The 27,995-nt window shown below is 35.4% G+C and overlaps 1 protein-coding gene across 7 annotated transcripts in view; it reads left to right on the top strand.

Annotated features, from left to right (window-relative positions):
- The window catches only part of PDE1A (phosphodiesterase 1A), a 403,166-nt gene that overhangs the window by 136,864 nt on the left and 238,307 nt on the right, over positions 1-27,995 (top strand). The window contains exon 1 of one of the 7 annotated variants that reach the window (XM_074338962.2): positions 27,465-27,958. The exons of the other annotated variants lie outside the window; for them this stretch is intronic. Within the exon in view, the coding sequence (XP_074195063.2) occupies positions 27,906-27,958 (53 nt within the window). The 5' untranslated portion in view covers positions 27,465-27,905. Of the gene's footprint in view, positions 1-27,464; positions 27,959-27,995 lie in introns of those variants that run through there. 7 annotated transcript variants of the gene reach the window in all.

Here is a 27,995-nt window from a genome sequence, read left to right as displayed (position 1 = left end):
ACGTGGCCCACTGAGCCCTTGCAGCTAATAGACTAATCTCTGGTACATGCAGTGCCCTTTGTTCCTACCAGTCAAACAGTATGCTTGCCAAGAAACTGTTCTGCTTCTTCCCAAACTTGTTTAAGCCAGTTTTACTTTTTATACCAATTATACAAATTAATATAACATTAGGTAAACTAATAAAATATGACTATGAAAAGAAAATTATTGCATATATAAAAACTAAGTTTAATATTTTGAAAAGACGCATGAAAATTAAGTCACACAAAAGAAGACGTCTAATTTATAATGAGCAAGACGAGAACAAGAAGAAAACTTAAGCAACACTAGTATGATTTGAGCTTAGTTTGCTTTGCAGATGTCTTAAATTCTCATTCTACTTAAAAAACAAACAAACAAACCTAAAAGGAAATCACGGAGAAGCATTTTGGGTGTAGTTTGTACTAGAAAAGTGAACTGAAGCTTCAATCAGCAGACTCATATGCAAAGAAAAAGCTTTGCTCACACATCAAATGATTGACAAATGAATGCATTTTCATAAATTTCAAGTTAAGTTAAAAAGTTGTTAATCATTGTTTAATGCTTTCTTGCTTTAACTAATGTTTTTGGCTAACTGACAACTGCAGGTTTCAAAGTTCAATCATATCTGAGGGCTTTTACTTTTCTAGAATGAAAGGTGGAACTAGAAATAGGAAAGTGGCATTGAGGAAGTGAGGGTCAAACTCTCAGGAGATGAGTGTGCACCTGTCACAGAAGAGCCTTCTGGGATTGTGGGGAGGAAGAGGTGTGCGTTAAGACATCAAGGTGAGAGGTATCATCATGTATCTGATACAGGTAACCCTTTGTACTAGTCAGTAGGTAATTATTGATGGATTTTTTTAAAGGCAAATTTATATTTTAGGAAAATCACTCTTGATGGTAGGTTGGAAGATGGATTAGAATGAGTGGGAAAAATGTTAAAGAAAGATACTATCAATGGATATGCTCACTGACTAAATACCGAGTAAGAAAAAAGGAGGAACAAAAGATGACTTAGTAGTTGTCAGAGAATGGAGAATAAGGGGCTAAGAAATAGCTTCTTTGACATTAAAGAGTTTAAAGTTGAGTAGTTTGCTGAGACCAACAAAGTATTTATTGAGCTCTGTGTGTACCAGGCATGGTGCTAGGCACAGTGGGGAAGATTACTGTTCTCTAGAAGCTCTGAGTTTTGTGGAAAAAAGAAAGAAAAAAATACATGCCACAGTGGATATTGGCTAGAGTTTTAATTTTAATTTCTTTCTTTCTTTTTTTTTTTTTTAAGGAAGGCACAGCTCACAGTGGCCCATGCGGGAATCAAACTGGCAGACTTGGCGTTATTAGCACGACACTCTAACCAGCTGAGCTAACCAGTCACCCCCTAGAGTTTTAAATTTTTGTCTGCTCACATTCAACCCCTTTTGTAGACTTACCCATAGAATGTTGGTAAAAGAGTTGTATCTCCCAGTATGGAAGCCAGAGGTGGTCAGGCATTCCCTCTCCCTTCTTCTGAAAGCTAGCATTCCTTTAGGGACCTAGGATCAGACAACTGGATGGTCTTGACCAAGCTCAGAGTTTGGCATTATTGATGCAAAGGCATTGGGTAGTTACAGATGAGTTGTAGGGTGTGAGTCCAGCCACCCAGTATCCTTCCAGAAAATTCCTTTTCTGACCAAATTTATCTGACGGTTATAAACACAGGCATTATAAGACAGAACACACACTGTAATTTGGTAGAATAGGGAAGGAAGAGATCTTGAAAGCATGACATCAGTAGTGAAACAAATGTTCATGTTCCATCTTTCTTCTAAGCTTACAGAGGAGCTCTGAACTCTTAAGATGTTAAGGATTTAGTATTGTATAAGGACTTCTGTCTTTGGCATTGGTGTATCAATCTTTCATTAACTATATATTGACTATTTAGGGAACCTCTACATGTTTGTTGGGGTTAATTTAATAGCAAAAATAAGTGAAATAAGCCAGGCAGTGAGAGACAACTAGCTCCTGGTATCATTTATATGTGGAACCTAAAAAAAAAAAAATGTCGAACTCATAGAAACAGAGAGTAGAAAAATGGTTTTCAGAAGCTGGGGTTTGAAGAGGTGTGGTAAATAGAAAGAGATTGGTAGAAGGATTCAAACTTTCAGTTATAAGATTCAAACTAATGTGTAATATGGTGACTATACTGGAAAACACTATATAGTATAATTGAAATTTTCTAAGAAAAGAAAAGAGAATTTAAATGTTCTCATCAAAAAGAAGGTAAATATATGAGGAGGTGGATGTGTTAACTTGATGGGAGGAATCTTTTCACAATGTGTACATATATCAAATCATTACATTGTACACTGTAAATATCTTACAGTTTTATTTGTCAATTATACCTCAATAAAGCTGGAAAAATAATTTAATAACAAATAATAGGTATATGTGTTGTTTATTTTATGGATGAAAGAAAGTTATGAAAAACCAAATGTATTAAAAACATAAAAGATTTAATGATCTCAGGGAACATGCAAATGTATTTGTTATGTTTATAGAAACTGTTTTTAACTATATTGTGTAAAAATAAAAATGGAAAAAGAGAGAAGATATTAAGCCTCAAGAGTTATCTTTAGAATATGATAGCTCAGAATTTGGACCACTGATGAATAGAAGAGTGGACTGGCACAGTTACCTGTGCAATGAGAACACTTAGCATCATTTTAATTAGTGCAAATTTATAACGGCTCCGTTGTTTTTGCTCTCTAGTGTTTTTGCAAAGTGGTTGCCTACAAATCAGTTCTGGCTTCTCCCACATTTTGCTTTGTTAAGAAAAGCTCTTCAAACAACCACAATTTCTCCTGATCAGACTCGGATGGTATAATGAGATGAGTGCAAGACTGAGTTGAGAATTCCAACCTTAGTTCTAGATCAGCTACTTCCTGTTATTCTTTCTGAGCCTTAGTTTTCTCATTTTAATATAAGACTCAAATGAACCCTGTTTATTTGCTTCAGAGTGTTATTGTGAAGATTAAATTAATACCAGGTATGAACTATCACCCCCTCATCACTCTCTATCTACTTACACTGCTTGTTTATTCTTATAATTCTTATTATACCTGTTAGAGTTGTTCACTGGATTATTCTAGTCTGGATTATTCTCTTTCTGAGCTAGAATGGAAGCTCCATGAACAAAGGGACTTCACAAGTTTTGTTCATTGCTTTATTCTCAGAGCACAAGTGGTGCCTGACACAGAATAGGTAAATATAAATTAAATATAATTTAAACTGAATAAAATTTGGTTCACTAAGTAGGTGAATATAAAGAGATTATTTCTAACTGTGAAAACATTTCTTGGGAAGCAGGTTTCTGACTGGGGATTAGGCCTAACGTCTTCAATTCAAGAATGAATTTGATTGTGATCTTTTCTTTTATCCCCCCATTTTATGACTATTCCACATTATCTAGAGACGGGAATGACTGCATCCTCTTGAAGTTTTCATGCCAGCTATTTGCTAACTACTTTTTAAAAAGAAATATTTCAATATGTTCCTGGGTTGTGCACATTTGCTAATACTGGGGCCTTATAGGTGAGTGTTTCCCCTTTATCCATAGAGAAATGTGTGGGGATTTTGGCTTGAACCTAACAGAGTCTAAAATTTAGTTTGCCTAGCACAAATCATGAATACATTTTAAAAATAGAAGTGATAACGTTTTTCACACTCAAATATTTCATTCTTTACTATATAAAACCTGTTTTCCTGATTGTAACCATTTGAAACCCCTCCCCTCCCTCACAGCTATTTATTCAGTTATTTCATGTGGGAGATAGGCCACACAATTTTTAAAAACAATATATACGTCCAACGTACTTCCTAGAGTTATAACTGTTGAGTACTGTTGGTGAAGTACATATTTTCATTTAAGATATTTTACTTACGTAAGAATGAAAACTTTCTGTTTTGAGGTTTGCCAGTCGTCACATCGTTACCACCCAAACCATGCATTAGCACTAATCGACTTTGGCATTATATTGTCTAGTGGGAGCTTTTCGTAGAACTATATAGACTTTTAGAGTTGGAAGTCACCTCGAAGAATCTAGGTTTATTTATAGCAGGCTTGAATACCATCTACAAACTTGAATTTTCCTGAGTTATTTATCTGTCTAGACAGGAAAGCCCCACTGCCCCTTCTCCCCATTGGGAGGACTTGGAGCTCACCACAGTCTATTCTGGTTTCTTTTCCTTTGGCCTCTCAATTCCTGTCACGCAGAAGTTGGTCACAAACTGTCTCTCAAACTCTTCCTTGGTAAGTCTTGTTTTGATGGGCCTGCAGATCACTTCCAAACGTGAGACAGGTTGTCACCTTTTTTTTCCTTGGGACTTCATTAGAAACTGAGATGGCATATGCCTGCTTTTAATGTTTTAATGTTTTATTCCAGCAAAATGTAACCTTGGTTCGCCCTGCAGAAAAGAGATTTTATTGTTGATTGTTTTGTGCTTTGCATCCTTTTTGTGCACAGTATAAAGCTAGCAGTCACACACTGTAATCCTAATGTAACATCTCTGTGATGACTAAATTATGATTCCTATATTATGGCTTCTTGGAAATTTGAAAAACAAAACAACAGCATTAAAAAATATGAGCCTGATTTGATCTTAACCAGTTTTCTATTTAATCAAACTACAGGAGATTTTCATTTCCCTAGTAATTGTTGTTTATTGTATTAAAAATATTTTTTGAGAGCTAGCTTGATGTTATCCATATATTGTTCCCTGCTATGAGCCAATACATTCACTTTCATGGGTATAAGCTTAGTTCTCGGTCCCTAGGCTAATAGACACACATTCACTGAGGCAGAGTCACAAATTGACCAGTCCTGAATTCCACTCAAGGAAGATTTTATAGGTTGTTTTTCCAATTGGAAACTTTCTGGCTCAATTTGGCACTTTTTATCTTCATTTCTGTTTTTCTTTTCTTTGTCCATTCCATCATTCTCTCTAGTTAGTAAATTTTTGTGGATGCCACATCTTTCGCAGATATGATATTTGCTTGAGGATACCCTTATTTCCTTTAATGGGGGGAAAATAAGGCAGTTGACAGAAGGAGTAATTAAAGATAATGCCAATTGTATTGATGATGATAATGAAAAAGCCAATATTTATTGAAATCTTATGTGCCGAGCACTGTGTTCAGAAGTTTATATATTTATATTATTTAATCTTGACAACAGGTCTTTGAGGTAACAGTAATTTCAGCTAACATGGTTTATATGGTAATCAATATTTAAATGCTTTACATGGATTTTCTAAGTTGGTTTAATTTGTTGTGGTATAATGGCTGAAGTTTAAACATAATTTAAAAATTTAAATGCTACGTCCATTATAGAATTGTCAAAAATCTGTGATTCCATTTAATTATTGGGAAAGTCTTATAAAGGAATTATTATTATCAAGTTTATTTCATAAATATGGAAACTGAGGTATAAACATAAGAGAATTATTGAAAGTCAAGTAGCTAGTAAGTGGCAAAATCAGCATTCACACCCAGATCTTTTTCGTATCAGATTGTATGAATATTTGCATTTTGTGATTCTGCTCAGTACTAGAAATAAAGATGAAAATGCCAGAGTGCGTGTTGATTGCCTCTCAGTTAATGTGAAAAACAAACCGGTATAAAATAAAAATCAGGCAAATATACTTTCTCCTTTTCACTAGAATTGCTGTTGACAATATTTAAACCTCAAAACCCCTCCTTTGCTGAAAGAGTAAGGTAAAAGTAATGAGGGGAAGGAAGATTTTTTTTTTCTATATTCTTTTCACTATTAATGGTATAGAATGAATTTTTCATTGAGAGTTCACTTTTGTGTGTGTGTGTGTGTGTGTGTGTGTGTGTGTGTGTGTGTATAAAGCTAAATTGATGATCTTTTCATTTTCTTTTTTTTTTGAGGGGGTGGGGTGGTTGTTACATGTTTCCTGGCTCAGTTTATATGTTTGGCAGGGACATTTCCACATTTTGGTATGTTGTTATTTTATGATACATTCATTCACAGGCTTATGACACGGCATGACAGACTAGTATTCTAAGAAGATGTTTGAAAATTCTGGTTGTGTGTGTGTGTTGTTCCTGTAGATAATATAATTTTACCAATCTCCAGTAGTGATTTATTTTAAATTTTAAATTATATTTCAAAATACAGGAAAGAATTAACTTCAATTAACTTCAAATGTGTGGATTAGAGGAAAAGGACACTGCTTTAGGATGTCTTCTGGCCTGTTTCCCCAGAAAAAAGTACAGTCTGAACTGGATGATTTCCAAAGTACCTTTCCACACCGACACCATACATACATGTTTGTACCTGCCATTGAATGGAATCAGGGTAGATTATGAGAACTCTAGTACATATACAGCCTTTAAATTAAAAAAACAATCTTTTAAACTTCTGCCATTAAACCACATTAAATTAAAGTAACTTAGAACTCTGCTGAAAAGATCCGTAGGGGAATGCATTTGTTGGTAGATGAAAACTGGCTGTCATACACAGTAATTAGCAGTGGGTGATAGTTTTTTTGGATGTAATGTGGAAAAAATAGAGAGCTTTTTTGGAATGCCTTTGAAGTTTCTTTCAGTTCTAAATATCTGAGATTCTTTACAATTTTCATAGCAGAATGGTTCATAATTTTCCTGGGTCTTCAGTCACATGTGTTTAAAGATTATGGAGTTTCAGGGTACTTATAAATCAGACTTCAATAAAGGAAATTTATAAGTTGAAAAGAATAATTTGAAGGTAACTGTAAATTCCTTCTTTAAAGTCTGCTTTCAGTATGAGAGATAAAAATCTAAATATAAGATTAAACAAATCACGTGGTTTTTGAATTGTTATTTGAAACATGCTCCAAGATGGTTCCAGTGGTGTAAAATAAAAAAGGAAGAAAATCAAAAGTTATTGAGCACACCCAATATGCTAAGCATGAGTGTTACGAGCTTGAATGTTAGGAAAGCCAAGGATTTGCATAATTTGGACAAGATTCACTGAGCTCATAGGTAGTGCTAAGATGCTAAAGTGCAGCTTCTGGTCATATGGTATGCCTGGGATCTGGGAAAACAGCACTGACACCCAGAGCCTTGGAGCAGGACTTTCATTGTCAAGGAGATAGAGCCAGAGATCCAAGAAAAGCTTGTGTTCTAGTCCCATAATGTCAAACAGCCTCATAATGTCAAAATGGTCATCAGCAAACATCCTTAGCATGTGGGCAGCACTCTGAAGCACAAGGCTGTCGAAACAGTTTAAATACGATTCAGAGTGACAGTTGATATTCATCCATTCATCCATCGCTTATTACCTACAGTGCACAAAAGTCCAGTAGAGAAGATTTCATGGCTGCAAGAAAATATAGGTAAGATTTGTGGTGTTTCAGATAGAGTAGGAGCCACTGGGGAGAACATCATTCAATAGATGGCCTTTGAGCTGGACCTTATAGGGTAGGCTTGGTTGCCTTTTAGAATGGATCCTTTCGTTTCCAAGTCTGCACAAGTTATTATCCTGAGTAGGATGTGTGAGGTTCCTCATTTGGTGGTGGTCTCCAGCATGTATTTTGTCTTTCTCTGTACTTGGGATATACACACCTATCAGCAAAACGGGCTTTTAATGAACCAAACTGGTGGTAGGGAGGTTGATGAGAGGTGTTGGAAACTGGTGGAAATGCAAAGTGTGTGTGTATGTGTGTGTGGGAGAGGAGGGTCAGGTGTATGTCTGTGCTCTGTAAAAAGTCCCAGCTGATTCCGATATGGTCTTCTTAGATGGCTATGTCTCTCATTCGTCTCTTGGAAATTATTGCTGTTCGATGACATGAGATATTAAGACATCAAAACTAAGTGCAATATTATCTAGTAATGTTTGGTAATGAGGAACACTAAAGTTTATGAGGGGCAGGTACCTTGTAATTAAAAGTGACATAAAATATGAAGAAATAATATGCATGTATATGTATTGTAGGAGTAGAAAGACTTTGCTTCTAGCTTCCTAGATTTGTTAGCTGGGTCTGTGAAATAAACGGACATCAGACAGAGTAACAGGATAAAAGGTATATAAAATTGCTAATTTTTCTTGCACAGGGGCATCACAGGAAAAGAAACAAAAGCAAATACCCTAAGAAGCAGTGAGGTTTGAGAGCTTATATACCATCTTAATAAAGGGAGGGGAGCAGGCACACATGCTTGTACACACACGCGCGCACACATGTATGGAAACCATGGTTCATTCAGCATTTAAGAACTGTGATGTAATGAAAAGTCCTCAACATAAACATTTTTCCAAAGGTTGTTCTTCTGAACTTAACCAAATTGTAAGTGTAATTCTAGCTTTCTGTATAGATTGAAATAAAAAAACAAAATATTTTGTGCAAATTTACCATGTATCAGGCATTTAAGTGTCCTATATGTAGTATCTCACTTCGAAAACACAAAAATCCCATGATGTGGTCACAGCTATTTTCACTTCTTTGCAGATGAGGAAATTTAAACTTAAATATTTTAAATAATTTTCCAAAAAATCATACACCTTATTGAAAGAGGAGCTGGGATTCTAACCAAAGCAGGCCATTTCACAGATTTCATGCTCTTTATACCAGAGGAGGTATCATTTAAAGGCACCTAAACATAATGTTTAATCACTTGAACTAAACATTTCATATGTGTGATGTAGGTGAGTTAATAACCAAATAACAAAATTGGTAAATTTTTAAATTATTTTTTTTTCTCCTTACGTTTCCATTTACAAAGCAAATTGCTGATCTGAATCATTACACTTTGCTTTGCAGTAAATGGACATCTGTTGTCAGTTCTTAAATCTGGCGTTTCAGGGAAAATTACTAGTCTCGGTCTAGGTATGTTGTAGTAGCCACTGAACTGACGAAAGCAGGAGACTGTGTTTAATTTAACAAGTGTTTAATGGCAATAAAATTTCTCTCCACTCTCTGATCTGATTTTATTTGTGATAAACAGCATGCCTTTACGTGATGGATGGCTGAGATAAATTTATCTTTGTCTTTTGTTAACTGAATGTTGTGAGAGCTTTCACTTCAATGGTATGCAGTTCTAACCGAGCTGAATGGTCCATGATTACTTCCAGGAAGGAGGTTTTGGTAACTGCATTTGCTTTCCATCTAGTAAGCATTTTAAGATACTATAAAATATTTCCTAGAAACCATCGCTAGCCGTTTTACTTTTTAATTCATTATTCATCGTTTATATTAAAATATAATAATAAAAGCCGAGATGATATAAACATGATGCCATGACTACCATTTAAATTGAAATGAATTGAAAGACATACTTGTACTTTTATAGACCATATTTGCGTTTTAAGTGGGATCACACTTGGACACTTATCTTTCACATTAACATTTTAAATAGTGGCAAATATTGAATATTCATGGCCCAGCATGCTGTCATTTAGGTTTGATGAAATTTTGTTTTGATGCTGAAGGCCCTTGGCCGTTTTGAAAATTTTAAAATATCAAGTCATGATTGAGGGTTAAAGAAAATACTTTATAAACAAGTGAAGTTGTATGCCAACACATTAATCTTTAAAACAGCCAAAGTATGAGCTGCGATAATGGAAAAAACAACAGTATTGGGCAGGAATGAAACAGGAAATATTTAAATTATTAGTGCCCTAGGCAGAAACTGGTCTAAGTAATTGTTTTAAAAGCTATACAGTATTTTGGCTATTAATACTGCTTAAATGGTTGAAATATATTCTTGTGCTATGGATTTTCCTCTTTTGTATAACTTTCACATTGAAGCTAATTTGATATGTATTGCCATCAAATATTTTCCTTTAAACTCCTAGATCAGCTCCCTAAAACAATATTTACAGGTTTCAACTCTCCTGAAGGGAATCACCAACATTCATAGATCCTAGAAAAAACAATCCTGTTTAGTAACAAAACAGTATCATTTGATTTTATGTCAGATGGAAAATGGAATGTTTATTTTGAGTAGATAGCTCAAGGCATAAACTATTTATTTACTCTAAATTATTTATTTTACTGTTGTTTTTATACCAATAAAAAGTGGATTTTAGGTCATTCTATCAACCCTGTTGAGATCTTAATATTTACATTTAGAAGGAAGTTGCTTTATATTTCCTCGTTGTTATTTGCAAATATTTATATATCTATATCTTCAGTAAATGGTCTTAAGAAGTTAAACTCCATGGCTTTTTGTCTGTACTAGCCTTAAGTGCTGAGAAAAATAGTCACTTTTCAGCACACATAAACTCATTTAATCACACTGAAGGCTCAACCATCACATTATGCATTTTCAAACACAATTATAGTATGGCCCAACATTGTCTAAAATTCCATTTTCCACAGCCAATAAAAACAGTTTTTGGCCCAGATCCAAAGTATGCCAAGTTTAACTTGTGTATCTCAGGACTGTTTTAGCATATTAAACCCCAAAGGGCTAGCTGTCTTTTCCACTCTTTTTCCCTTGTTGTATTGAAAAAAGAGAATAAGAGTATGAAGTTAAGTACTGAAGACATTCTCTAAGACAAAAATGCTTATGTAATTACATATGCATGCATGTATCTGTAGATAGATGATGGATAGATAGATAGATAGATAGACAATTTTTTTAGCACAGAAGAATATACAGAAGCCAGCTATGCCCATTTCTACTGAACTATCACTGTTTGCAAGCCTTCTCAGTGAACAGAACAAGAAAATGATATAGATAGATAACTCCCCACCTCAAAATTTGTAGGTAGCATTTTACAAAAGTATGATATAGATATGCATTTAATCATTGCCAACCTACATTATTCAAGGCAGTTAAAGAAATTTATGGAATACAAAGATGAGTTATTTTCTTGACAAAATAATACAGATAAGTTACAGTTAATGGTGGACCATAAGAAGTAAAATAGCTATTACAACTATGCTTGTAAGTACCTTAGAATAAGAATGCTCAATGGCGAGAGAAGGAGCATCTATTTCAGACTTTGTTCTCAGACATTGAGGGTTGAATGGTAAGCAGGAAATGGCTGAGTGAAGAATTTGAAGAAAATCTCATCAGGTTCTCTGCCCATTTTTTAAAAAAAATTTCTTTTGGGGTAACAGTGTGTTTTTCCAGGGCCCATCAGCTCAAAGTCGTCGTCCTTCAATCTAGTTGTGGAGAGCACAGCTCAGCTCCAAGTCCAGTTGCCGTTTTCAATCTTTAGTTGCAGGGGGTGCAGTCCACCATCCCATGTGGGAATTGAACTGGCAGCCTTGTTGTTGAGAGCTCGTGCTCTAACCAACTGAGCCATCTGGCCTCCCCTCCAGCAACTCGTTGTCTTCACTCTAGCTGTGGAGGGCGCAGATCACAGGCGCATGTGGGAATCGAACTGGCAAGCCTGTTGTTCAGAGCTCGCGCTCTAACCAACTGAGCCATCCGGCCGCCCCATCCTCTGCCCAGTTTTTTAATTGAATTGTTTGATTTTTGGTTGTTAAGTTGTATGAGTTCTTTATGTATTTTGGATATTGCCTCATATCAGAGGTGTTGTTTGCAAAACTCTGCTCCCATTCGGTTGGTTGCCTCTTTATTTTGTCGATGGTCTCTTTGCTGTGCAGAAGCTTCTAAGTTTGATATAGTCCCATTCATTTATTTTAGCCTTTACTTCCCTTGCCTTTGGAGTCAAATTCAAGAAATGCACTTTGAACCCAAGGTCCATAAGTTTAGTACCCATGTTTTATTTTATGAGGTTTATTGTTTTAGGTCTTATGTTTAGGTCTTTGATCCATTTTGAATTAATTTTGGTACATGGTGACAGATTTCTAGCTGTCTAGTTTCATTCTTTTGCATGTGGCTTCCCAATTCTCCCAGCACCATTTATTGAAGAGACTGTTTTTTCTCCATTGTATGTTTTTTGCTTCTTTGTCAAAAATTATCCGTACATATTTATGTGGGTTTATTTCTGGGTTCTCAATTCTATTCCATTGTTTTTTGTGTCTTTTTTTCTGCCAATACAAATAAGAACCACAATGAGATATCACCTCATCCCAGTTAGAATGGCTATCATCAACAAGACAAATAGTAACAAGCGTTAGAGAAGCTGTGGAGAAAAAGGAGCCCTCATACACTGTTGATGGGAATGCAGATTGGTGCAGTCGCTATGAAAGACAGTATGGAGGTTCCTCAAAAAATTAAGAATAGAATTACCATTTGACCCAGCAATCCCTCTCCTGGGTATATACCCCAGAAATCTGAAAACATTTATCCATAAAGACATATGTGCTCCAATGTTCATTGCAGCTTTATGTCTTTGGTGGCCAAGACATGGTCCTTTGATAGATGAATAGATAAAGAAGTTGTGGTGTTGTATATACACAATGGAATACTATTCTGCCGTAAGAAAAGATGAAACAGTACCATTTGCGACAACATGGATGTATCTTGAGATTATAATGCTAAGCAAAATAAGTCAGATGGAAAAAGTAGAGAACCGTATGATTTCACTGATTCGTGGTATATAAAGTTGAAAACAACAAAAGAACAAGACAAACAAATGAAACAAAAACTGATAGACACAGACAATACTTTAGTGGTTACCAGAGAGTAAGGGAGAAGGGGCTGGTAGATAGGGGTGAAGGGGATCAAATATATGGTGATGAAAAGAGAACTGACTGGGTGTTGAACACACAATGTAACACATATAGATGATGTATTACAGAATTGTACACCTGAAATCTATGTAACTTTACTAACAATTGTCACCCCAATAAACTTTAATTAAAAAAAAAGAATTTGAAGAAAGTATATTTTAGGCAGAGGTACTTAGAAACTGTAAATTTCTAAAGAGATAACATAATGATTTTGGTGAACTGAAAGTAACCTAATATGGCTGAAGCCTGGATGAGTGGGTAGGGAGATTTTTGAGAGATATAGCTAGAATATAAAATATATATGATATATGAAACAATATAATACATAATATATAATTTTATATAATATAATATTAAAGAATTTAGTCAATTTTAGGACATCTGGGAACCATTGAAAGATTTTAAGCAACTTGGAATTCTACCTTTAAAGCATTTTATTTAGTCCACTGTCAGAAAAATGTGTCTATTATCCAAGGCAGAAGGTTTTATATGTCCGAGGAAAGTCAGATAACAATGGTATGTAAGTTAAGAGTTGGAAGACTATTTCCACTTGAAGAGCTGAGGGAAACCTCTGCGAAGGGAGAGCATTTTGTTTGGGCTTCAAACTCAGCCAGGGTTGTGCATTACTCATTTTAGTTATTGCTGATTGTTTTATCTTTAAATCACTGTGAACATAAACAATATACAGATGTCATTTTCCTAAAGTTTTTGACCTTGCTTCTGAAAAATGGTATCATGAAGTTTTGATGTAGCAAATTTTGTAAAATTTATTGTAAGATATAAACTTAAAAGATAATGCTGAAGTACACATTACAATTAAAAGTCAATTTGCATTGACTTTTCAGTTTTTAAGATTTCAACCCAATTTTAAAATTAAACTTGTAACAAGCTTTTTAAACACAGTTTTTATTTTAATATAATTTCAAAGTTAAAGAAAAGTTGCTAGAATAGTGAAATGAACTCCAGGAACAATTGTTTATATTTTGCTCCTTTTATCATTCTTTGTCTCACTCTTTTACGTATATAATTAAACATGCACATAAATTAATTTTTATTATATAACTACACTAGAATTAAATGTGTATTATGTAATGCATATACTTTTTGACCAATCATTTGCACATCAACAGTACAATTTTTTTTTAATTAAAATTTATTGGGGTGACAGTTGTTAGTAAAGTTACATAGATTTCAGGTGTACAATTCTGTAATACATCATCTATATCTCACATTATGTGTTCACCACCCAGAGTCAGTTCTCCTTCCATCACCATGTATTTGACCCTGTTTACCCTCTTTTGGAACCCCTTCCCCCTTACCCTCTGGTAACCACTATTGTCTGTGTCTATGAGTTTTTGTTTCTTCATTTGTTTGTCTTGTTCTTTTGTTGTTTTCAACTTTATATACCACGTATCAGTGAAATCATATGGTTCTCTGCTTTTCCTGACTTATTTTGCTTAGCATTATAATCTCAAGATCCATCCATGTTGTCGCAAATGCACTATTTCATCTTTTCTTGTGGCAGAATAGTATTCCATTGTATATATATAACACAACTTTATCCAATCATCTATTGGAGGACAAGTGATTCTTATTTTATTCAATGGGTAACAGTACATTACCATTATTATTTAATTGATGCTCAAATTGTCCCATATTTGGTCAATGGAGCCTCTTCAAACTGATTCCTGTGTTTCTATGATATGTCCCCAAAATTCTTTGAATGCTTCCTTACTTTCTAGCATAAGATTTTAGGTTCATTTCATACTTTACTTACTGAGTCCTAGAATCAGCCTATTTTATAAGGAATCTTGAATAGTGAATGGTATATAGAAACTAAAATTTGGGTGCTACCTAGGCGTACTAATTGCTACTGGTGACTATTGCTTCTCAACTTTCTCAGTAGACGTAGCTAGGAGTGTATGTGTGTTTATGTGTGTGTGTGTGTGTGTGTGTGTGTGTGTATATATATATATATATATATACACATATATATATATATTCCATTATACTATACTATGTTATATTATACATAATACTATATATTATATAATATATAATATTATATATATAATACTACACAGAAACATACACACACACACACACACACAGAGGGTGCCAAGTTTGTACACCCATTTTAAGAAAGGAAAAAACTATATTAAAATTGTAATACTCAATAGATACAGATTACAAAAGATGAATACAAGGCATTGTATACTTTTCTTAGTTCATGCCAGTACCTCCAACTTCTATGCAGTACCACAGGATATATTCTAATTTTCCCTTTTCTATATGTGGAATTCCCTTCTCCAATCATGAGAAACCTGGCTCCTGCTCGCCTTAATAATTCTTGACTCAAGTCAATAGGAAATTGTATGTCTGATAAAGTGATTAAGTCATTTTTACAGAAGAATAAACATGCATGTGTATCAAAATCAAATTTTATGGGGAGGGGAAAAATACTGAAGGAAGACTGGTATTATCTAATGTTTAAGTACACTAAAAGCTACATTATTTAACTAAACCAGTGTGGTACTGGTGCAAGAAAGTCAACAGAATAGGAGATCAAGCCAAATAAATATGAAAATTAAATGTCTGATAAAAAATGACATTTTAAATTAAAGAAGGAAGTAAAGTATATTTTAAAGAAATAGTATTGGAATAATAGGTAATTTGGAAAAGTCAGATTATATCACATTAAGAATATGTCTTAAATTTTAGAAACTATTAATCCTTTTTCCAAAAGAACGCTATTTTTTATCTGAATTATCTTTTTTAAATGATGCAGAAATTACATCAAGTATTATCTCTTTTGCATGAATAAAGACACAAATAGGCATTTACTAGAATTGAGTGGGAATACATAATGCCTACATATATTTAGAAAGAATAGATAGCTAACTATGTGGTATGATTTATAAGACACCTATAATTTAATAGCATCTCATCAATCTACCATAATTAGTTAACTTTAGAATTCTTCATAATTATATCCTGGAATGTAATAGCAGGTATTTGTCATCTGCTAATACATAAGCAGATTTGATTTCTTTGTCAGGTCATGTGTCTCACAGTATCATTTTAAAGCTATGAAACAGAACCATTAGGTTTTTAGAGAAATTAGGATGAGAAGAAAATACATAGAACACTGACTCTAGATGGCTGCTATAGTTCAAGACCTGAACATCTAGAAATCAAAATAGGAGAACTGGGGTGCTGGATGTGAACCCTGAAACAAAGATGAAGAGACAAGAGACAGACTGTGGCTACTTAAATAATATGCCCAGGGTCGGCAGAGTGTTACTCCTCTATATAAAATAACCACAAAACAAGTTTATCCAAGTGAACACCAAGCTGAAAAAGACACAGGGCAACTTTGTCCCAATCTTTTCTTGGATTCATCTCTGTTGAGTTCCCCCATATATCCTCCCAAAAGAAAACACTCCTTGGAAATTTTAAATCAAGATATTAAAGTAGGAAAAATGGCCCAAAACACTTCCTTGAAGCAAACTGTTATCAAGTAAACAGATGGTCATATTTCTTCTTTCTGCAACACCAAATGTTTATACAGTTAGCCAATATCTCCCTTATTTCCATAGGTTAACTGAAATGAGCTTGGTATATCTAATCAGGAAAACGTCTCCTACCTCCATGGTTTTCTTGGTTTCAGAACTTTTGTCTTACTGAAAATGTGATTGTTCCAGCATAGAAATTGCTTTCATTAAGGCCATTGGTGGATTTTATATTGCCAATTTTAATGAAATTAAAATTTATTTTTCTTTTGAATTGGTCTTCCCCTTTGATGATACTTTTTCCTACCTGACACTCCTTCCACTTTTGTTGTAGAACGAACTTTCCATCCTGACTCTCCAGTCTCTCTGACACCATCACTGGCTATTCTTCCCTGCTCAGCCCTTCACTTACCAGGGTTTTGTCCTTGGGCCTTTACTCCTCTAACTTACGTGTTGTCTCAGAGCAATACCATCCACATTCAGTTTTATATTTATGTAGCAATACGACCCCCTCCCCCCAACACACACATTTTATCTCTATAAGTGATTTTCTTCTTCTTTCCCTGTAATTTAGATATCTAATTGCCCGTGAAACATCTCCACTTGGGCCATCCTTTGGTATTGATATTCCGAACTCATTGTGCCCCACCAATGAACTTTTGATCATACTTCCTTTTTAAATTTTATTATGATTCTTTTTATTATCTGGGTCTTCCTAAATGGTGGTGGTATACTATCCACCCAGTTAACAAACCAGAAATAAAAGAATTGTCTCAGTCCTTTTCTTTCCAATTCAGTATATCCAATTATTCACTAAGTCCTGTGCTTTATACTTGTTAATATCTTGAATAGCCTTTCTCTTTTCCAATTAACGACTTTGCCTTGCTTCAAGCCACAATCATCTCTCATCTAGATTACTTGAATAGACTATTTATTGATATCCCTGCACCCAGACTTACGCTTTTCAAAAGTATTTCCATTTTTTATCAGTGAGAGCTTCTAAAACTGCCATCTCCCTGACGGTGGCCCACCAGTGGCTATCCATTGCTTATTGGATAGAGCCTAAGCTCTTCATATGGCACATATGATTTAGCCTCTGTCTAATTTTCTAACTTCATCTCCTGCCACTCCCCTTTACACTTTTACTCTCAGTCATGCCAAAATGACTTCCAGTTCCTGACTACTATGGTTATTTCATGCTTCTGTGTTATTTTTCCACCTTCCTTTGACTGGGCTTTCTCCACTTATTCTTTCTAGTAAATAAGTCTCCCCTGGCGAACATCTCATCACTGACTAAATATTGCCAAAACAGTAATTTCCTCTATGGGTCTTCTTTTGTCTCCCTTCTGAACTTGTTTCATTCATTTTTATTTTGTGAATCACTTACTGAATTGTATTGAAATTGCTTTTTTTTTTTTTTTTTTTTTTTTAAAGGAGGGTGCAGCTCACAGTGGCCCGTGTGGGGAAGGAACCAGCAACCTTGGTGCTACCAGCTCCACGCTCTAACCAACTGAGCTAACCAGCCACCCCTTTAAAACTACTTTTATAAGTAGATTATTTTTTTCCTTTTATACTTGAGCTTCTTGAGGAGAGGGTCTGTGTTTTAATAACCATTGTTTTCTTAACTCATGAGACATTCTTTTGTCACATTGATCAGTGAAATTAAGTCATGTTATTTTTAAAGGTAGTATATAAGGCAACAATTTACCTAGAATCACATGTCACCTTCCACTATGCATTAGCAGTGGCTACATAGGAGACCAAATATTACTCCTCAGTAATACCAACACAGCCAGTTTTCCCTCCATTGTTGGAACAGAGTGTTGTTTCTTTGATTGTATACCAGGTGAAGAAGTTAGTGTAAGAAAAGCCTCTGTCGTTAAATATAAGTAGCACTAAACGAGATGAAATTCTCATGTTATGAGAGGTTCTTGGGGATGGAAAGCAAGGGAACAGTAGATTCACTTTCTCCAGATCAGGGGTGCTTGGGAGCGAGAGGGAAAGCGAAAGGAATTCTACAATGGTGGGAAGGGTGACTAACTTGACCTTGAAGGTCCCTTCAAGTTCCTGGAGTCTATAATTCTATTTATAACAAATAACTTATCACCTGAAGCTCAAAAAATAGTTGTCTATGAACTCCTCTAGTGAAGCAGTGTGTACATTCAAAACAGCAGCAATGTTCTGTGTTTGCAGAATAATTGAGGGAAGTGAGTTCAGAATCTCCACAAAATTACGAAGGTTAGACTCATTAGTAATGATGTTTGGAGCTCATCATTGGAAAAGAAAATTGTTTATGAAACAGGAGCAAAGGAGAGTGAAGATCAAAATACAAAATGATTGTGAGGAACAGAGAAAAGGAATTGAAGTGAATCATATTAGTTAACCTTACATATGGGAGGTACTCGTATGTAAATGCATGGGCTATGGAGGACTTGGGCTCAAATCCTTGCTTTGTCAGTCCCACTTGTGCATTATTAGCTATCTCTAAAACGGGCATACTAATTCCTATCCGAAGTTTTTGTCAGGAGAATTCAGTGTAATAGTTACTCAGCTCTGCCTAGCAAATAGTACGTGCTCAGTAAATGGCAGCCATTGTAAATATTATCCTTGTAGTAGAACATTGGGGCTAGGTAATCTCATAGACAACTCTGAGCTTCACAAGTCTATGAATGGAGTCCATCCAGTCTTTTTGTGTGAAGGTGAAGTATCTCATGATGTGATTTTGAAAGAGGGTAGAGAGTTTTAATTAATTAATTTTTTATGATATGGGTTTCTGTGGGCATGATTTTAAAGAGAGAATTACCATACAGCCACGCACCTCAGCAGTGCAGAGCCATTCTGTGTGTTGGAGATAGAACCACAGCTTCATTTATATTATTTGCTCTAAGTTAATTTATTTTCTGAAGTTTTTCAGTGATGTTTTAACCAAAAATTTTGTTTATCCACTTTTGTTGGGTAAAGATCATGTCACTTTATGAGGGGTTTAAATGTCTAACTATTGCATTGCTTTGTATACCTGAAACTAATAAATAAACAACAACAGAAAGATCATACAACAAGCAAATGGTAAACTTTAAAACCTCCATATTTAGTCTTCTGCTTTTCTTCTGTTTGTCTTTTCTTGTTTTGGTTCACTGATCCATGAATGTTTGAGGCTTATTCTGTAAGAATGACCCAAACCAAATGAACATGTCTCAGAAATCAGGTCTGAATCGTTGCTAAGATTTAACCTAATTCAAGTGATCAGAGTATTATATTTTTAAAGATACAGTAAGCCAAGATAACTTTTTCTTTAAGGCTACTATTGAAACTAAGAATATGATCATGAGGAGGCAGTGTTAGTAAGAACAAAGGTGTTTGCATCAGCTAGAACAGGATTCAAATCCTATTACCATAACATACAAGATGTACCGCCTTTGGCAAATGATATAACATTTCTCAACTCTAGTAGTTTCCTCAAGTGTGACTTGAAGGTAAGAGAATCGATGTTTTAAGTGTGTTATGTAGAATTAACTGAAATATAAAATATTGTGCCTAATACATAGTAAACGATTGATGAACACATGTCAACTCTCTTGCTCCCACACTTTCTGCTGGGCCAGGTAGAGAAAAGAGCAGATGAAAGAAGATTGCCATTTTCTAGGACCATAGAGTAGGATGAAGGTTCACAATGTTAAAAATAAAAAAATACCAAATTTCTAACATAGACTTGATTTCCAATATTCTGTCAGTCCTTGCATCAGATGGTGCAATAGACAAATGTGTCTCGTGTTGGACTTGGGAAAAGTGCACTGACCAGACTAAATCCTGCATGGAATTTAGAGTTTAATTAAATGAATGTACAAATAAATTATGGTAACTATAGCATGTCATTGAACAACTGCTAGGGATGATGTATAGATATGAAAAATAAGATAGTGACTCAAGAGATGAGATTGGCAAGTATAGGTCATTTCAATGAATATGGAATGGGGAAAAATCAGTAGAAGCAGAAAGAAAAGCTGAAGCTGAAATGAATTTTTTGAGAGGTGAATAGATGTGAGTGTACAAATATATGTGGTCTGTATTTATCTCCGCTAATAAGTCTTTTTTGTTTTAGAAAGCTAACAGGGGTAGTGACCTATTTCTATACGTTTGAGTTATTTACATGGAACCTACCACACATACTATTAAAGGCTTGGCAAACTGAGTGGCTGCTTCTATTCAAAGTCAGTATGAGTCATGATTATCTCTATTGCTGTCTAATTCTAAAAGCTTGGAGAGTCAATAGGTTAGCATTTAGGAATTTTCCATTTACTGACATTGATTCAATTCATTCTTGGTGGTAGTTCTGCACATTTATTCATAGGCATTACTGGAAGCTTAAGACAGACAAAACCAACAACAACAACTAGTAATTGAATTTAGAGTCATGTTAAAACCAAGCTTAAAATATGGAGGAGAGCTGGTAAGGACGACTCAGTACTGAAGCTAAGTTAATGATCTAGTGATGGATTTCAAAGCTGCAGAGAAACTGAATGCATCTCAGTATGCAACTAACTACCTTTGGACAACTTTCCACTGACTGTGGATTAGAAGATTTGGGGCATGTTTTGGTAGTAATGGAAACCTCTGAATCACATTCTTTTAAATTGTGATATCTTATTGATTGTTTTCTTAACTACAACCCCTGTTCTTGTGTGATGGTGTGAGCCTGTGTAACTCTACAAGCTAACTTGGCAGGAACCACAGCACACTGCTTCAGCCAGTGTGCCCTCCAAATCATGTGTTGTTTTCTGGTGCACAGGGCTGATGAAACACTGCTTACCCTTCCTCTTAGCCTGCTTAGTGAACATCTATTCATCCTTCAGGCCCCTGTCCTTTTTTTTTTTTTTTTTTGTCCTCTGATTCAAAGGGAATTTTATATTAAGGAGGTCTCTTTTAGTAATGTTTATTTAACTACCCACTGTGCAAAAGTCACTTCCTCTTATAGGTAGTAAATTTATGTATTTCTCAATTACACACTGAGCTATGATGAGTGTGTGTTTGGATATGAGAATCTGTTTTAAGTGACTTCCTTTGTTGTTGTTGATGATGTTTTCACAAAATGTCACACTCATTCAAAGGAAGTTGTTTGCTAGCACCAAAGGCTGTCAGAACTTGTGGGGGTGTTAACTGGAACAAATCAAACTTTAACTGACCTGTTTCTACACTTCAATGACAAAGAGAAATTTCTCCTACTTTGTGAAGTAGAAAGGCTCAGCTCTATACCTGGCTGACAAGATACTCAATTTAGGGAACAATTTTTCCTTGCCACTTGAAGATATAAACCCGGTCTTCCTTATGAATTAATATAAGAAAATAACAATTCTGATATAGTTTGTCACTGAGTAAGTGGCCAGTAAACTTTGAGTCTGACTCACAAGTCAAGAAAATGTAGTTTAGAACTATTAACTGGGTAGACCCTGCTTTTTGCCTGTAAGGTAGAAAAGGATTTTGGTCAAATTGGGAACCATTCCTAATTGATTCTCAGTTGCACTGTCAATTTCAATATTCCCGTTGTATTTATTCTCAGACATGTAGCGTTACTGATTTGAAGAAGTGTAATGGCAAATATTTCAAGATAAAACACATAATGTAAGTATCAGAAAACATTTTGAAGCATTGCAAGAGATCAGTGAGAGTATTTTTAGGTTCTTACAGAGATACATATGAGGAAAAACATATTTTTTGGTATAATTTGACTAAGTTTATTTTTAACATTGTCAAGAACAGTTAGATGTTCTGACTTTTTCCTCAGTTACCGCATTCGGCAAAATGGGTTTATTCATCCACTGAGCAGATGAATTTTTAAACAAATAATTACACATATTATGACACACACAGATTATGATATTTGCTCCAAGGGAAACAAAGATAGTGTTCTAGTTATAGAAAACTCAGATGGAGTTGTCAGAGGAGTCACCTCTCTGAGGAGGTGAAACTGCAGCTGAAATCTGAGCAATGGGCAGGAGGAAGAGAGTTTTAGACTAGAGGAAACAGTATGTGCAGAAGAGGCAGGAAAGAGTATGGAATGCTTGAGGAAAAAAATGTTAGCATGGCTAGTGAGGAATGAGCCAAACAGGGTTTTGAGATGGGGGTATATGTATGTGAGGGCCAGAACAGGCAGTGTTAATACTGCAGTATAGTTTATCACTATGCACCCACTGAAATGAATGTGTAAGAAAGCTTCATAAAATAATGGGAATAATATGCTTTTTCTCTCTTCTGTTTTGATAAATATGATCTTACCTTCTTTTGATCAGCCAGAGGCATTCACCTGCTTCTTACAGGGTGGAGAGCGGTATTAATGTTATCACAGTTGAAAGTGAAAATCAAATAAGAAGCCCAGCTTTGAATAAATAAATGGAACTTTTGAACAAAGCCTGAAGGCCTGGCTTTGTTCACATCAGAAAGGGTTTCCCAAATTCTCTAAACTCTACCTAGAATGCATGATCCTGGCTCATAGATTTGAATATTGAGTTTATTATAAACTGTAGACAAAGGAACCCAGGAGATAACAGTAAGATTTTCTGCCACATTAGATGGAGAAAACATACTTCTTCTGCCCTGGTGAAGTACAGAAAAGGGGATCCAGACAGAAGGAGTTTTATGCAAAAAAAAAAAAAAGACAAAGTATTTTGACTTCTTACCTCTGAGCTTAAATCCCAGGGTAGGGAGCATGTTTAGTTCAAAGTAAAAGCTTAAAGCAGATGATTTTTCCAGCGACTTAGTGAGTTAGCTACAACAGAATTAAAATGGTGGTATGGTGTGGCCCATCCCAAGCCTTGTTCAGTTCCTGTGTGAGATGGAGGGCTCAGGAAATCCTGCTTGCCCAGTGGGGAATTCAGAAGTCAGCTGAGATGGGCCAGTATATCAGTCATGAGCCTGCCATGCCCATGGCAGGGGGTTAGGGGATCCTATACAGAAGCCAAAGGGTTAAGAGCATTGGCGGAGATTCAGATGACGGATGTGACTGAGACTTAGAGGGTCCTGCAACATCAGTGAAGGCTGAACCTGGGCTCAATCAAACGGGGATGATCACCGTTCCCAGACTGAGCCAGCTGGACACACCGGACACAGGTCTCAGCAGTAGATATCTGCAGGGAGTCAGCGACCAGACAGACGAGGGACATTGTTTCAGAGACCCTCCCCCCAAAAAAACAAAGGAGAGAAGGTTTGGGTTTGAGGCCACCCCTTTCTGGCCACTTCAGAGTCTTAGAAGGCCACCTCCCTATAAACTCAGATGCCTCCTTGAAGAAAAACAGTGGGTTAGAGAAAATATGAAAGACTGAACATTTACCAGATATGTCTGAGTTTTTAGAAAAAGAATATACAAGAAGATGATGGAATAGTGTAGGTGGGGGAATTCTTTCCTTCTACCCTTCTAGGATCTTTGGCTGGTCTAATAATAACATGAGGCAGATTAACAGGAGAAAAAACTAATTTTGTACATACGGGGGCTACATAAGAATATGAGGCCCACAGACAGTCAGGCCATTGAGGCTTATAATGGTGAAAATGCCGAAGATTGTAGATGACTTACCTTGAAAGGATACATCAGGTGTAAGTTATCTTTGAAGTGATGCCACTCTCACCCACTTATACAGAATAGTTTTTCTCCAAGTGATAAAGGGGCAGAGTTATGATTAGTCAGCCCATCAGGAATAGTTCACACCCTGCCATTTATCTCATGGCAGAGTTGATCAAGTGGCGATTCATATTGCTGATGAAATTTTTATAGCTATGTCAAATAAAAATTGTGGCAGTGCCTTCATTTAACTTTGTTTTTTGTTTGTTTTATCAAGATTTAGGTACCTTTTGGGAAAGTATCACATGCACATTTCATCTTTTATGTATAATATGTCAAAAAAAAAAAGATTGAGAACTGCTGAACTAGACTTTAAGTGTAGGGCGTACTCGAATCATACAATGGGCTAGTCCTACCTTTGGTTAAAGATGGGGAGGCAAGCGTGAAAGAATCAGGTTTTCAAAAAAAATTAAAATTATATGTACATAATGATAAAACCTAAAATGCCATCAGATCCTTTCTTTCTTGGGTTTTCTTCCCATTTCTCCACTTAATTTAAAAGTCACTTAAATATATAACTTGTGACATTGTATTTAATTAATTATGTTAAAAAAAAAAGAACATAAACTTTATCTCAGACTTATTTTTGACTAGACTTATGTGGTGAAGTGATAACCTGTAGATACATTCATTCTCCAGTTCTTGGTCTGGCATGATATTACATGATTTTTCTACAATTGCATGCTTTTGAGCAATTATATATTGCAAACAGAACCAGAGAACAGACTGTTGCAATGGAAAAAAAAAACACCACAAAAAAAACACCAAACAAAAAACAAAACAAGAAAAGGTAAAGCTTACCTGTTTTCCAAGGTGCTAAACACAAAAATACCATGACACACTTAGTATCCACTTGGTTGGCAAAGTCACGTGGGTTGATCCATGTTTTTTGTCACACACAATGAGTTAGTTATGATGGATATGTAGGTGTGTTTCAGCTGATCATTTTAACAAATTAATTTTAAAAATATTTATTGAGCATCTATTATGCAGTCTCTACCAGTGCTGAGTGGGAAAATGTGTGTGTGGTGTGTGTGTGTGTGAGAGAGAGAGAGAGAGAGAGAGAGAGAGAGAGAGAGAGAACACAAAAGCAGGAGTGGGGGGTGAAAATGTTAGGCCAAGTCATACTGAAAGAGAATTTATAATAATTGGAAAAATATAAACACCATTTCTGACCCTTACCCCCAGGAAAAAGCTATTTATAATAAATTATTTTATAGGAGAGAGTTGGCCTGATTATTAATACCTAAATTTTAGTGTTTTACACAGTACAGTCGTATTAATTTAAGGAATAGCAACAATAGTCAGGCTCTTCCATTTTATTGAATACTACTGTAAAGTTGAATAAGTTAATAAGACAAACTTTTCTTGCCAATATTAAATTTCAATGCTCTTTCAGAAAAAGTTAATGAAAACATCTGAGAAATACAGATTTTTCTTTATGTGAAGTGAATATTTAACTTACTGGTATTTTCTCATAGCTCTTTAGGTTCTAAGATTAGATTTAAATCCAGTGCTTGATGTAAATGGGAATCTAAGCATTCTACCTTAAAAACTGAAGAGCATTGTAAAATGACATCAAATGTCAACTGTAATTGAAAAATAAAAATAATTTAAAAAGTGTAAGAAAAAGGAAAGACAAAAAAAAAGAGCAAAAAACCATAACCTAATGCAATCAAAGATGTCATGGGTTTCCTGTAATTAATGTAACAATTTTCAGATTCTGCAGTTGGTAATAAAGCCATCGAGCCTCAAGGTGGATTGTATACTTTCTTGTCATTTGAGCTGTATCTGGCCTAGATGCTCATTAGCATTTGTGTTGAGTTCCTTCCGTCATGCTAATGAAGAAATCATCTCACTTTTCTAATTTAAAAGTACACAAAAATGAAAGTTAATCTTTAAAAGTTGATGGGCTTATTATTCTCCTGAGTAGTGCCTTGGGGATATTTATGTTAAATTAATAGTAATATAAATAAACCTTGAGTACAGAAATTGAATGCCACCCATAAATGCAAAAATCCTTCCAGAAGACCTGTGCAAATGTTAGTAGTTATGTACCTTCCTATACAAAACAAGCCAAAGCATATGGTAATAATAAAGCCTCTACCCTAAAGGTCTGCATGTTTGTTTGCATGTTAGATGGTCTCCAGGTTTAATATCAGTGTCATACACATGTCAGTCTATGACGGGATGCTTATTGATGGTGAAAGGAACATCGATTTAAACATCATTGTATAAATATATAATATCTACATAAAGATATATAAAATTATCTTCCTCTTATTTCTAATTTCCTTGTTTATTTATAACTTTCTTTAATAAATGTGTTCTTTTTGGACTATCAGTTATCATAGCTTTTATGCTAGTCCCTTTGCAAGAAGCAGACTAATTATATTTAGAAATAGCACCATAGTACCACGAAAGCTGGAGAGGAACTTAGAATTCAATTAATGTTATAACTTCGTTTTACAAACAAGGAAACGGGCTCAGAGAGGTCAAGAAATTTTCCCACAATGGCCCAGCATGTTCGTGATAGAACTAAAACTAGAACCCATTTGTTTTATTTTTAGTTCAATGATCTCTCAGACTAATTCCATTAGAAGAAAATGGAAAAAAAAAAAAGTGTGAATTAGAGCTGCTCAATATAATCAGTGATTTCTTTGTAATTTTCTTCTCTTTTGTTTTTCTTCCTGGAGGAAAATAAAACGTCATTGTTGCTCCAGTGGAAGTATTTGGAGAGTGCTAAGAACTATAGACTGTGACCATAGAGATCACAACACGTGATTCTTATTGTAATGGATCATCAACTAAAGGCACGTGTATTTCTTAGGTTCCCTCCCCTTTTATTACATGTATATTTTTAAAACATTATAATCATGCTTAGAGATGGTTTATTTTCTTACATACCAAACCTCTGGCCTGGAATCTCATGACAGTATCGATTGAGTAGGAATTTTGTTAGTGATTCAAATACAGGACTGTCTCCAAAATAAGTTATATTAAAATATGAAAATTCGCCTTTTCTGTAACTGGAACAAGAGATCCTGCAGTGTGAGTCCAAGTCTTCCAAATAAAACAATTGTTAATGTCATTTATTTTCAGCTATTCACAACTTCTCTCATATCTACTTTTCTTTCTATTTTTGTAATTTCAAATTTGATCATATAACATAAAAACTCAGGTTCCCAGGGAATTTGGGGGACTTTAAAAAAAAGTGTGTGTGTGTGTGTGTGTGTGTTTGTGTGTGTGTGTGTGTGTGTTTCCATATCTTTTTTTTTTTGCAGTGTCTCCTCTTAATTGGAAAGCCACATTTGGGAAGTGACATCTGAATACAGTGTCACTGACAGAATTGAGCAATTTTTGTTTTTTTAACTTTTGTAGCTCTGGTCAGCTTCACATGGGCTTCTATCAGTTGAAATGGCATCTTTGACTTCAGCCAAGTAAGTGTAGGCTATTAGGTTATGAATGCCAAAAATGATGAGTCGTGTCCATGCTTTATTCAGTGTGAGGAAAAGCAAGATTGTAAAATAATTATAATCTCTTGAAGCAGAGCCAGTCACACAGCCTGAGCCCTTCTTTCTTCATTAATTTGTGTACAGTTCTTATTTTAACAGAACAAACTTTCAGAGGGTACTCACATGGGACTGCTGAACCAGCTGTACAACTTTTATTTTGAAGAAAAAAAGTTGAGCCTCAGAACAGGCTGTTTTAAAGACAGGGAGGGACTTAGCTTTTCCGAGCTTGACCAGCATGTGGAAGGAGTGCTCTCATGGCTGCAATAACTTAGGGAGCCCCTACCTGAGTGCCACTGGGGCAGGAAATTTTCTGTTTGTTTTGTTCTGTTTCCGAGGGTCCGGTGCACTTCTCTGGCCCATGTCAACGTGACTCTTGGTAGTTTTTGCACACCCTGCTCTGTGGGGGAGTGCCCCAACGTGCCTGTCTTATGTGGCCTCTATGGACTCACTGCTCAGCTGGCAGAGAGCAGGGAAGTTTTCTCCCAGCACCCAAAAAGAGAAAGAGGAAACTACTTTTTTCTTTTGGGCTCCTTGCAGCACAATAGATCAGGATAAGCTTCCACATTCCCTCCCTGGATTTCTGGAGTGGTTTCCAGGAAGAAGTTAAATCTTCACCTTTAAATGGATGACCATGTCACAATCAGGAAGAAACATCTCCAAAGACCCATCTTTAGGTAAGTAACGTTACATACCAGATGGCTCCAGAGCTAT

This window comes from Rhinolophus sinicus, chromosome 17, assembly GCF_057876585.1.
Source record: "Rhinolophus sinicus isolate RSI-liver-muscle chromosome 17, RSI-T2T, whole genome shotgun sequence".
In the NCBI taxonomy this organism is placed as follows: domain Eukaryota; kingdom Metazoa; phylum Chordata; class Mammalia; order Chiroptera; family Rhinolophidae; genus Rhinolophus; species Rhinolophus sinicus.
This window is presented reverse-complemented; position numbering and strand designations above follow the sequence as displayed.